At 35.3% G+C, this 12,939-nt stretch overlaps 1 protein-coding gene and 1 non-coding gene across 3 annotated transcripts; both read left to right on the top strand.

The window, feature by feature from the left end:
* Positions 1-4,019: 4,019 nt before the first annotated feature.
* On the top strand, positions 4,020-4,125 carry LOC115684419 (U6atac minor spliceosomal RNA). Its single transcript, XR_004006142.1, has one exon. It is a non-coding gene; the product is annotated as a U6atac minor spliceosomal RNA (small nuclear RNA).
* A 3,470-nt stretch (positions 4,126-7,595) lies between these two features.
* LOC115684403 (NADP-dependent glyceraldehyde-3-phosphate dehydrogenase-like) lies at positions 7,596-12,676 on the top strand. 2 transcript variants are annotated; one of them, XM_030609135.2, is made up of 9 exons: positions 7,597-7,895; positions 8,005-8,198; positions 8,383-8,511; positions 10,238-10,357; positions 10,492-10,628; positions 10,883-11,038; positions 11,260-11,638; positions 11,839-11,955; positions 12,325-12,676. In XM_030609135.2, the coding sequence occupies exons 1-9, from the start codon at positions 7,748-7,750 to the stop codon at positions 12,436-12,438; spliced, it is 1,494 nt and encodes a 497-aa protein (XP_030464995.1). In that variant the 5' UTR covers positions 7,597-7,747; the 3' UTR covers positions 12,439-12,676. The 2 variants fall into 2 exon arrangements, with proteins under 2 accessions (XP_056174893.1, XP_030464995.1); XM_056318918.1 differs by lacking the exon at positions 8,383-8,511 and having other exon boundaries at positions 7,596-7,895.
* Positions 12,677-12,939: the final 263 nt, after the last annotated feature.

Genomic DNA, 12,939 nt, shown 5'->3' with positions numbered 1-12,939 from the left:
TGGACTTAATTGGCAAATTGTAAAAAGTTTATGACTAAATCGGCACAATTGAAAATGTTTAGAATTGAATTGGCACAAAGTATAATAGATTTAAAAAAAAATTGATAATTGTCCCCTTGTTTTAAGATCTTCACGTAAGCATTGAATTACTTTTTCCAAAGATCGTTTTTCACTTTTGATCCTACAGATAGCAAATTGCTTGAGGAAAATGAACCGGTGGATTTAAAAAGGGAGGAAAAGGCACGAAATTCATTAAGCCTATTTGATTATGTCACGTATTTTCTAATTACACCCAAAAGTTTGAAGAGTAACCCATAATGCAAGCTCTCTTTTGGGCCAAACTCACTTCCCTTGAGAAATTAATGGACCTTCACCCCTTTTCCAATTGCTATATGTGAACTCTAGCCTACTCTCTCTCTCTCTCTCTCTCTCTCTCTCTCTCTAAGTATTTTAAGATCAGATGCTTCAGTCACTATAGGTGCTGCATGAAAACCATTCTGGTTCTGTCCAGAACTGGTTTTTTATTCCCAGAATCAGTTTTGGACCAGAAACCCGTTTGGTAACGCAATTTCATTTTTCTATTTCCGGGACAAGTTTGCTTCCAAAACTAATTCTGAAACCAGAAATGAGAACAAAAAAAAAGTTGGTTTTTCATTTCTGGAACAAAAGTGAGAACCATTTCTGAGGAATTCATTTTCTTCAACACACATATTCATATGGAAGTCACGATCTTTGAGGTGAGAAAAAAAAGCAAAAAATCAAAAATTTCAAAACTTAACAGAATGGTTTAGAATATGTGGCTACCCACTTTCAGTGAAATTTAAATTTTTTTAGGTACCGAAAAAAATAAATAAAAATAAAAAATTTCAAAATTTCACAAAATGGCTTAGAAAACCTATGGCCACCCACTTTGAGCAAAATTTAATTTTTTTAGTTGCCAAAAATAATAAAAAATAATAAAAAATTCTAAAATTTAAAAACTTCACAAAATATCTTAGAATACCTGTGGCCACCCAATTTGAGCGAAATTTTATTTTTTTAGGTGCAAAAAAAAAATAAAAAAAGCAAAAAATCAAAAATTTCAAAACTTCACAGAATGGCTTAGAATACTTGTGGCCATCCACTTTGAGTGAAATTTAAATTTTTTTAGTTGCCGAAAAAAATAGAAAAAATAAAAAATTTCAAAACTTCACAGAATAGCTTAAAATACCTATGGCCACCCCCACTTTGAGTGAAATTTAAATTTTTTTATATGCCAAAAAAAATAAAAATAAGCAAAAAAGTAAAAATTTCGAAACTTTACAGAATGGCTTAAAATACCTATGGCCACCCACTTTGAGCGAAATTTTATTTTTTTAGTTATCGAAAAAAATAAAAAAAATTTCAAAACTTCACAAAATGGCTTAGAATACCTGTGGCCATCCACTTTAAGCGAAATTTAAATTTTTTTAGGTGCCGAAAAAAATAAAAAATAAAAAAAAAAACTTCACATAATTGCTTAGAATACCTGTGGCCACCCACTTTGAGTGAAATTTAATTTTTTTTAGGTGTCGAAAAAAAATAAAAATAAGCAAAAAAGAAAAATTTTCAAAACTTCACAGAGTGGCTTAGAATACATGTGGCCATCCACTTTGAGTGAAATTTAATTTTCTTTAGGAACCAAAAAAAATAAAAATAAAATAAAAAATACCATTTGGGCATCTAAAAAAAATTAAATTTTACTCAAAGTGGGTGGCTAGAGGTATTGTAAGTCATTCTGTGAAGTTTTGAAATTTTTTATTTTTTATGTTTTTTTCACCTAAAAAAATTTAAATTTCACTCAAAGTGGATGGCCACATGTATTCTAAGTCATTCTGTGAAGTTTTGAAATTTTTAATTTTTTGCTTTTTTTTTCACCTCCAAAAATTAAAATTTCACTCAAAGTGGGTGGCCACAAGTATTCTAAGCCATTCTGTGAAGTTTTGAAATTTTTAATTTTTTTAAATTTTTTTTGGGTATCTCAAAAAAATTAAAATTTACTCAAAAAGTGGGTGGCCACAGGTATTCTAAGCCATTTTGTGAAATTTTGAAATTTTTTTTTATTTTTTTGGGCACCTCAAAAAATTTAAATTTTACTCAAAGTGGGTGGCTACAAGTATTCTAAGCAATTCTGTGAAATTTTGAAATTTTTGATTTCTTGATTTTTTTTTTAAAAATTCAACAAAATTCCTATTTTCCCGAAATCTGAATTTTTTTTTTATTTTCTTGACATTTTGATGATTTTTTCTGGAATTTTTCAATTTTTTGGGATTTTCTGATTTTTTTTGAGATTTTTATGAATTTTTCGGATTTTTTAATTATTTTTGTTCCATTTCTAAAAAAATGGATTTCTGTTCCTGGAAATAAAATTTTCTGTTGTTTATCAAACGGGTTTTTGTTTCAGGAAATAGAAATTTTGTGCTGTTATCAAACGGGTTTCTGTTCTAAAAATAGAAATTTTTTGTCGTTATCAAACGGGTTTTTTTTCTCAGAAACTCATCCAGGAACCAGAAATAGAAAAATCTATTTCTGGTTCAGGAACTCATTCCGGAATAGAATGGTTATCATGCGCACCCATAGTTTCCAACAATTTCAATAGAGTTATGGTAATGCAAATTTTTTTTCAAAGAATGTGGTAAATTAATGTGGAGATGTCTATGTTGAATGTGATTTTTTATTATATAGTTTGCGGTTAAACATCTTTCACAGAAATGATACAACTATACTTCTCTTTGAAAGGTAATAATACAAACACGGTATCTTGATAGTTACATTTACAATATCATGACGAGTGAAGCAACCCACATCAATGGCAATAAGAAACAATGTCATATTTCTTGATTGCAGAAGAAAGATTGACTAATATTTGAAGTTAAATCATTGTTTTGTATAATTTAATTATTTGATTGATTCACATATTAGCTCTCTAATACTTGTCAAGTCAAATGTAAACAAAATTGATTCTTCAAATAAATGAAACTATTTGCATCTCCTCTTGAAACATACGATGCAACTTTACCTTGTTGACTTATGTTATGTCTCTCTTTATGCGACAAAATTTACTGAATTTACAGTAAAGTTGGTTGGACCCATCAACATTGTTTATTCCTTATATCCTCTATATAGTAAACAGAATTGCAGTATCAATATTTTCAATCTAACTAGTAATCGAATTTATCATAATATACATTTAATATATATGTGACATGCTTGGATTAACTCACCTAGATATTATCCACTTTGACCCGTCCCATACCGAGTTTTACGATTTTGTTCTTTGTCATATAGGTGGGCACCTTCTTAGGAGGTCATCCATCCTGGGAGTACTCCACATAAGCACGCTTAACTTTGGACTTCCAAAAAAAAGCATTACCATTATGTCAAAAAGCACGTCCGTGAGTTAATTCCAGCTTTTGCATGTATATTCCGGAATCACTTTCCCCCTATTCGGTTCATTCTTACCCCCTTCGTCATTCTAGAAGCCTACTAGAAATCACTCCTTGTCCAAGCTCTCTAGCTCTGACGACCACTTCCCACCCTTGTCGGATCGGATCGTTATAGGCCCACTAACTTCTACCTTGTTCGTCCCCGAACCACACACCTACTGGAGAGGGTCCCACTTTGATACAATATTGTGACATCTCTTGATTAACTCACTAAGATATTGTCTGCTTTGGCTCATTTCATATTGAGCTTCACAGTTTTGTCGGGACGTCCGGATCGGCTATGTGTGAAGATTTTTCTTTCTCCTCTTTTACCCCTCTACTCTCGCGAAGGAGCTCTTCTATTTTCCCTTGTTTTTGTCACCCCGAGCTTCTTCTTTTCTCACTTGCACAATCTATTAAAGGAGAAGGAAAATGGGCTATGATGAGGGTTTGACTTTTAAGAGACATGGGTTTGGCTAATAAAATATGGGCTGAATTAATGGACCATATATTACAATCTACCCTTCTTACAAAAATTTCGTCATCAAAATTTGAACTGGTCTCTTCGGAGAAATAGTGATCATAGAAATGAGAGATGGTTGGCATCTTCCCTAACAAGGATAGGTCAAAGTGGACAATACCTCGGTGAGTTAAATCCAAGGCGTTACAATAAATATTTTGTGGAGTAACATCGTTCTTCATTGGCTTGCCAACATGATTCGTCCCTATTCACGGGTTCATTTGATCAATGGAAAAAAAGTGCTAAAATTTAAGTACTGAATATTGATGAAATTTTTAAATATCAAAAATGAAAATAAAACGTTGTATAATAGCTGAAAATTTAGCGACACATTTTATTTGTTTATTACCAAATATGGAATAGTGAGCATTCGAAGGTTTTAACAATATAATTGGTAAGATTGTTATTTTCATTGAATATTTTGTCACTTAACCAATTGAGTAAGCCCTTCCTTACATATTGCATTAAGTGATTTGTGACTTAAAAAAATCCATTTAAGTCGTATGTAGTTAGGTGTTATCAAACGCACTTAACGTGGCTATCAAACACATATTGTGTTTACATGAAACTTTATTTGGAGTCTTATTAATTAGTAACGAGGATACTCATTAGTCATACCTAATAAATAAATATCTACATTTTTAGTGTATTTTTTTTTGGTAAGGTAACATTTTTAGTGTATTGATTATACATAATACAAGAAAAGTAGTGATTTGAAAATGACAAACATTCTTTGAATAGATGTTTAGCAAATGTTCCAAGAAACTCATTGACAAAATCCTTTCAGATTTTCTTAAAAGGGAGTATAAGGAAAAGGAGACTAAAGTTTCTCCTTGAAAATACAAAACATATCACTATGATTATTATAAAGAATACTTAACATACATGATTATCCTCCTTTCTGTGTCATTTGAGAATTTCTTTATATGAAAAAGGGTTAGAACCGAATATAAAATAAATGTCTAGAATCTAATATCCCTATTTTATCATCTAATAAAACATGAAGCAATTCTCTAAGAGACGATGAAAATAACTTAGGCTTTGTATATTTCGTGAAAAATGTATCATTTGGAAAACGTTTTCCTAAAAATAATCTCTTATATCGCTTACAAAATGAAAAATATTTTCATCGTCAACGAAAATGTTTAGACATAAATTGTTATCGATAACGAAAATATTTTCCATTTGTTAATTATTTCAAGCGATACAAGCAATCATTTTTAGAAAAATATTTTCTAAATCATTCATTTTTTGTGAAACAAATGGAGCCTTTATATCCAAGCACTTATCAATCCCAAGATCAACAAGACAATCAGCAAGACAATTTCCTTCTCCAAAATTATGTTGTAGTTTGAACTCAAATTGAGAGGTCAATGGTTTTTTGATATCTTTAACAAAGGAGGGCCGACATTACCAACCATAAGCTCTAAACAAACAAGAATAGTGATGGCTTTAGGATAAATCTCAATGATGATATTGTTTTACAAAGTTGAGTCCTAACCATAATGCCCAAAGTTCTATTTGTGTCAAAGAGCATATTCCAACAAAGGTGAAAACCACCAACCCAGTCACCCCATTCGTCTATGAATAAATCCACTGCACCTTGCAAGTCTTGGGTTGCTCTAGAGGCTCCATATGTGTTCAATTTAATCCACCTTGAAGGTGGAGGATCCCAACTAACAAAAATCGGAGAAAAGTGTGATCCACTTAACGTCAAGTTATTCAAAGACAAAGCCTTGATGATTTCCTTCACGTGTGACCGAATTACTTATACTGTATTCAAAGGGAAAATAAAATTATCCTAAAAAAGTTACTTGTTCCTCCACTACCAAAAAAGCCACAACTCACTCCAAAAGTTATACTCTAATCAAGACGAAAATTCAATCGTCTGTTACCAGCAAGATTTGAATTCAACCATTGAGATAAATTCATCGAGAAGAACTCTTCCAATTATTGTTGTCAGACAAACTCAAGCCATGTCTTATGAATAATTGGACAATTTCTTAGAATATGTAATGTTGTTTCCACATATGACTTGCATCTCAACCAATATGGGTTTCCTCCCAAGTTGTCAAATGTATTTTCATTAATCAATAGTTGCTTGTGAGTGGCTAGCTAGAGGAAAATTTTAATACATTAAGGTCCCTTTCATTTCCAAATAATAGACGGTATACTATGATATTCTAGATTATCTACTCAATTAATTACCTCACGTAACACAGAAAGACCCTCTCCCACGATAAATATTTGTGTTATGCATTGAAAAGTTTATCCTACATTATTAATGATGCATTGAATTCACAAAAACGGAAAACTTTTTATATTCGAAGAAGTTGACCACGAATTTCTCATCTAATGTATCTATTGTTAATGGCAGAGGGTTCGAAAAATCGAATAGCTATCATCATGGAATGTTTAGGTGATTTTTGTAACAGATTAGGGCAAGTTATGAGCAAGGCCAAAACTAAAATTTTCTGTTCAAAGAATATTTTTCTGGGGCTGAAACGGAACTTAATCGAAATTTCGAGAATTGATTTATATTCGGAGCTAGGCAAATATCTAGGAGTGCCTTTGATTCATGAAAGAACTTCAAGGCATTTTCAACTGATATTAGAGAATACGAATAATATAGGCTTAGTGGATGGAAATGTGAAAGTTTGTCGTAGAATTACTTTAGCTTAGTCTGCAGTTATGTCTATATCCCCATATATCACATGCAGCCATTTGAGATTTGATAAAGCTAGTTGGGGAGAGGCGAGAGCAAATATCCCTAAAACAACAGAAACCTTCCTCTCATCCATGGACTAGAATCTGTGCACGTGTAAAATTGCCTGTATTTCCTATTTTGAAAATATTATACATGATTGATTTTAAGAATATTTAATTATACATAAAATGAAAAAAAATTAATAAAAATAGAAAAACTTATTTTTTTATTAAGAAAAGGGGCAGAGTTACGTTGTTACTCTCATAATAAAACATGATTCAATCTATCCTCTAACAACAAAGGAAACAAATCTATCGGTGGCCTATATAATACATGATTATCAACTGCATTGTTGTGTTGGATAACCCAACTTGCTAGCCAATTTGCACATGCATTCCCCTCTCTAATATTATGGTGAATCTTGACCAATTGAAAATACTTGATCATATTTCCAATTTGAGAAATGAGTGTCACCATAATGAAGCGACAAAGTTGATTTCTAAAGCAAACAAATCGCTGCTTGCGAGTCTGCCTTCACAATAAGTTGATAGGGAAATGCTTATGTGATTGTCTTCAATCTACTATGAGAATAACAGATTGTTTTGGGCCACAAAAAAATAAATAATAAATAATTAAATATTATTGGTGAGTTTACTCTTTTAAAAATTTGTGAATCAAATTATTATTTTAATAGTAGTCTAAAAATTATTATGTTAACAAAGCCCATGTTGGTAATACCCAAAAAAATTGTCAATTTAAGGCTCAAGAAGATGTTCCACAGTTTTGCATTGAGTGACCAACACACTGCCACTGTTTTCGCGCATCCAGTTTAGGAGGGGAAAAGAAAATATGGAGCAAAACTCAACCACGTGCAACCCAGCTGTGAAAGCAAAATCTTTGATAGAGATCCTCCCTGCGTTTGACCCACATCACACAGAATCCAAGAAACACGCACGCTCTCTCTCTCTCTCTCTCTCTCTCCCACCATTGTAACTCCACGCACGAGCATCTCTCCCCCTTGCTCTCATCACAGCGATCCCTGATCAGTGCCCGTTTGGGTCCGCGAGGAGCTAGTACATGGCGGGCAGTGGAGTGTTTGCAGAAATCAAAGATGGAGATGGAGTGTTCCGCTACTACTGCGACGGCGAATGGAAGGCATCGGCTTCCGGGAAATCCGTGCCCATCATCAACCCCACCACTAGAAGCACTCACTTCAAGGTCCAAGGTACCGCTTTCGAACTCCAGTGGTTCTTCTGTTAGTCTCGCTCAATTATCAACTTTTGATTAGTTCAGCCAGTTTGAATTTTTTTTGGTTGGTTTCCGAATTCGAATAGCCTGTACACAAGAGGAGGTGAACAAGATCATAGAATCAGCAAGGCCTGCGCAGAAGTTATGGGCCAAGACTCCACTGTGGAAGAGAGCTGAGCTGCTCCACAGAGCTGCAGCGATCTTGAAGGAGCACAAGGCTCCGATGGCCGAGTGCCTCGTCAAGGAGATCGCTAAACCGGCCAAGGACGCCGTCACCGAAGTATGTTTCCGACTTTATAAACTTTATGAAAACTAACTTTGAAATGAAAGTTGAAATCACAGCTCTTGCTTGTAAATTTAAGAAGTTGTAATCTTTGTTAGATGCTTCTCTTGTGTTTGAATTTGGAAGCATAGGGCACTAATAGCTTCTTTTTGTTTTTCCTTGAAATAATATGAATTTGAAGGTTGTGAGATCTGGGGATTTGATATCGTATTGCGCAGAGGAAGGGGTGAGGATTCTCGGAGAGGGGAAGTTTCTGGTGTCTGATAGCTTCCCTGGGAATGAGAGGACCAAGTACTGTCTCACTTCTAAGGTAATTTTGCACTTCTCTCAGTAGGTTTTACAAATGTCCCCGTGGTTTCTGACCAATTCTCTCTTAGTTTGCCTGTAAATCTACAACTCAACTCTGTGGTTTGTTCTTGCTGTCCTTCTATCTCTGCTTAGGTAGGCACTTCACATATTTTTTTAATGTTCTGATGGACTTGTTTATGCCGTGTGCACTCTGCCCATGGAAAACGTAAGATGGATTAGAATTATTAATAGACACTTCATTGACTTCTGCCAGAAAAAAAGAATGAGCAAAATTAAGCTATGGAATTGTGAACCTTTCTAATTACGCGTACGCCTCATGCTGGGTATATTCCATTCCATATGCCATTTTTATTTACTTCTCTTTTCGTGTCTTCGTGTATGCCATCCTACGTCTCTTTCAAAAGATAGATGAGGCTGGGGGAATATTTTTACCCTACATGAACTTGATTGTTGTGGATAATTGGCCCATTAAATATGAGTATATTCGTAAACTTGAGAAATTTAATTCTCATGTATTTTTTTTCTTGGGTTACTGAAGATGGTATGATTTACGGATTAATTGAACACGGGACCATATACGCCGAAAGCTTCTCTAGATAACTGAACAGCTGATGGGTACAAATGGGTCTATACTGAATCATGCCGTGCCTTTTGTCTAAACTAAAATTTACTAAACATGTGTCACCAGAGGTTCTTTGCGTCTCATCCTAATACATTCAAAAAGGTTTCAGATTACATGCGTTAAACGTATGTAGTTAGCAGAATTGAAGATAACTTTAGGAAATCAATTTTTTTTAAAACTAAATTTTAGCAAATCATTTTGATAAAGTGAACTAAAATCGGCAATAGATGGATAATCCAAAATCTGGCCTCAAATGCTACAATCTAATGGGAAATCTGGTAAGTAGAAAATATCCCATTGATACCATGTTTCACCTTTCATAGACAGGAATCAATATCCTTGAAGCAATAATAATTGGACTGAGTACTCCATGCAGATCATACTAATCAATCATGTCTAGTTCCTATAGAATTGGATTTCTCATGACAATAACATCCAGCTCATATATGTGTTAAACGAGGAGTGCATGTCGTTGTAATAAGTAGTAATTTGCTTAGACAAAATGGTGGTTAGTTTTTGTTCTTGTTTGTCCTTTTCTTTTGTAATTTTTTGTTTGTGTCACCTGATAGGGTTGTTTTGATCCTTACAAACAGAATGATAGTTTCATGAGAAGCGGCACCAACTAGTCTCCTGTCGGCATGTATACAGCTGATGTAGCCATTGAGGAAACCTCCCAACTTAACATGAAAACCGCACTATATCGCATAATTTGGTTTTTGTCTGAATATTGCCATATCTCTCAACAGTCAACAGTCCCCAATTTTAGGTCAGTAATTTAAAAGTTGATGGAAGTTGTGAGCCGAAGGACAGTAAAACAACATTATCTAGAAGACACTTGAGTGCAGGGGCCCCATCTGTACAGGGGTAGGAGGTTTTTATATGTCCTTTTAGATCAAGTAGTGTTTTCAAAATCTCACCAGTGCCGAACTGAGTTGGTGTCAAAACTGATCGAAGATCGAACCCGTATCTGGTTTAACAGAGATGCAAAGGAAGGATCTAGATCTATAGTTAGGTCATTAGTTACAGCAAACCATGGTAATTTTATGTACTTTTGTGTTTCTGAGGAATGAAGTGTTACAGATATTTGACTCTCCTTAGCTTGCAGATTCCGCTGGGGGTTGTTCTGGCTATCCCTCCTTTCAACTACCCAGTTAATCTCGCTGTTTCTAAGATTGCTCCTGCACTTATTGCTGGAAACTCAATAGTTCTGAAGCCACCGACCCAGGTTGGTTGATGCTGAGGATTGATCTATAATTGCTCTCCCCTGTTTCATCTCATATTATTTGAGGTGGATTGTCTGTCCACCAACTGTTCATATAGATCGACTTGCTAAATGAACTTATGCCTCTATACTTAAAGGGTGCTGTTGCTGCACTTCACATGGTGCATTGCTTTCACTTGGCTGGCTTCCCTAGAGGTCTCATCAGTTGTGTAACGGGAAAAGGTTCTGAGATTGGTGACTTCCTCACAATGCATCCTGGTGTTAGTTGTATCAGGTGATTCTTTCTATATCATTGCATCATGTCCAAAGGTCCTTAAATTTCTCAGCATGGGACTGCATCTTCGGAGACATTTTTTTCAAAGTGACTTCTTGTTGGAATGTGAGGGAAGGCTTATTTTCATCCCTCAAATTCATGCGAATCAAAATGCCTTATGAGGGGATGCAACTCTCTTCCAGTTTGAGATCAATTGTGTATGTCTTTAGGCATATTGTAGTTGCATGATCTGACGGTGCGACCCTTCTTCTCAGTTTCACAGGTGGGGATACTGGAATAGCCATCTCTAAGAAGGCAGGCATGGTCCCGCTTCAGATGGAACTGGGTGGAAAAGATGCTTGTATCATTTTAGAAGATGCAGATTTAGATTTGGCTGCGGCTAATGTTGTTAAGGGAGGTTTCTCTTATAGGTAATCGTTTTTGCTATTGTTCTCTAATAGGTAATTTTAAACTAAGAATGAGTTTCTCTTCTTAGCTATCACCACATACTTAAACTTTCAGCTGAGCTTATAAATTGTAGATCAATGCAATAGAAGATACTAAATCATTCGTTGATCTTACTAGAGTTATGTTGCTTTAGTTGCATTTACTGACAAAGGAGATATCTTGACATGATATATTTTATAATCAGCGGTCAAAGGTGCACTGCAGTGAAAGTTGTCTTGGTTATGGAATCTGTAGCTGATAAACTTGTCGAGAAAGTGAATGCTAAAGTGCAGAAGCTGACCGTAGGAGCTCCTGAGGATGACTGCGATATAACTCCAGTTGTTACGGAGTCCTCAGCCAACTTCATTGAAGGGTTGGTGATGGATGCCAAGCAGAAAGAAGCGACATTTTGTCAAGAGTATAGGAGGGAGGGTAATCTCATTTGGCCTCTATTAATGGATCATGTTCGACCCGATATGAGGATAGCATGGGAGGAGCCATTTGGTCCAGTTTTGCCGGTCATCCGAATAAACTCCGTTGAAGAAGGAATTCACCATTGTAACGCTAGCAACTTCGGTCTTCAGGTTTGACACTTGTTCCTATCCTTATTATTATCGCTGACAGATTGACCTGTGGTGTGATGTATGTGTATTCTCATTAGCCATACTTCTCTCATGTACAGAGTACGAAACTCTTTACCAAAAAATAGATTATGCAGAATTGGAATAATTTCCGCTGATTGTGACAAATGCCTGTTTTCTGCACAATGTGCATGTGTTTACAGGGGTGTGTCTTCACAAGAGACATAAATAAGGCAATACTAATTAGTGATGCAATGGAGACGGGAACTGTTCAAATAAATTCTGCCCCAGCGCGAGGACCTGATCACTTTCCTTTCCAGGTAATTTTCATTCCTCGTCAAACAAGGAGAGAAAAATCAGCACGGGTACTCAATTTACTGACACTACCAATAGAAGCACCCATGCCAAAAATACTGATAGGTCGTTAGTAACGAGTGCAATGTCATGGAATTTTAATAAGCAAGTATAGAATGCCTTTTCTGGTTCCTTTGGGCAACGGAAGTTTGGATGAACTGAACGTCAATTTGGGTGCGATATTCTTACTTTATAGCGCCTATCTTTGAGGTTATAATCACCAACGAAACTGCCCCTGTCAGCGTTGATCTGGTGAAGAGTCTTAGTCTAAACCGTCCTTTAGTTTGTGTGTGAAATACCTCAGTCTTCTTAGAAGATGAACACTGTTGTGGCAGGGCTTGAAGGATAGTGGAATTGGTTCCCAAGGCATTACCAACAGTATTAATATGATGACGAAGATCAAGAGCACTGTTATCAATTTGCCCACACCTTCATACACAATGGGCTAATCGGTCGCAACTCATGGGTCGGCGCAGATGATGTTAATCGCCTTGTACTTGATGTTTCGCCAGCCATCTAGTGGGTGAACTTGACGCAATTGTGCTGGTGTTATGTATGGGCATGCCCAGAAAGCGAGCATAATAAAGTCTTCGATGACTACAGTGTAAATACATCGGCAGCTCCTCGACTATAGCCATCAATGATCCTGTAATCATATCAGCAGTAATTTGGGTTTTTTATGTTCTACTGAGGTCAATTTTATATTTCAAAAAATTTAATGGGGTCAATACATAAAAACTAGTGGGTCCCATTGACCTATTCCAAAAATATTAATAGGTACAAACGAATGCGTTTGCCATTAACATGGGGCCAATTGCCCCTACTCCTTTAAACATGGCCTTGCCACTTCTTTTCTCATATTGGTTTAGGAAAATGATACTTTCAAACTTATTAGTATGGAATTTATTACCAACGGTGTAGTTTATAGCATACTTCCGACCAAAAAAAAA

Source organism: Syzygium oleosum, unplaced genomic scaffold (genome assembly GCF_021117445.2).
Source record: "Syzygium oleosum isolate NSW1041296 unplaced genomic scaffold, Sole_v2.1 Sole_v2.16, whole genome shotgun sequence".
Lineage (NCBI taxonomy): Eukaryota > Viridiplantae > Streptophyta > Magnoliopsida > Myrtales > Myrtaceae > Syzygium > Syzygium oleosum.
The sequence above is the reverse complement of the archived record's forward strand: the minus strand, read 5'-3'. Positions and strand labels throughout refer to the sequence as shown.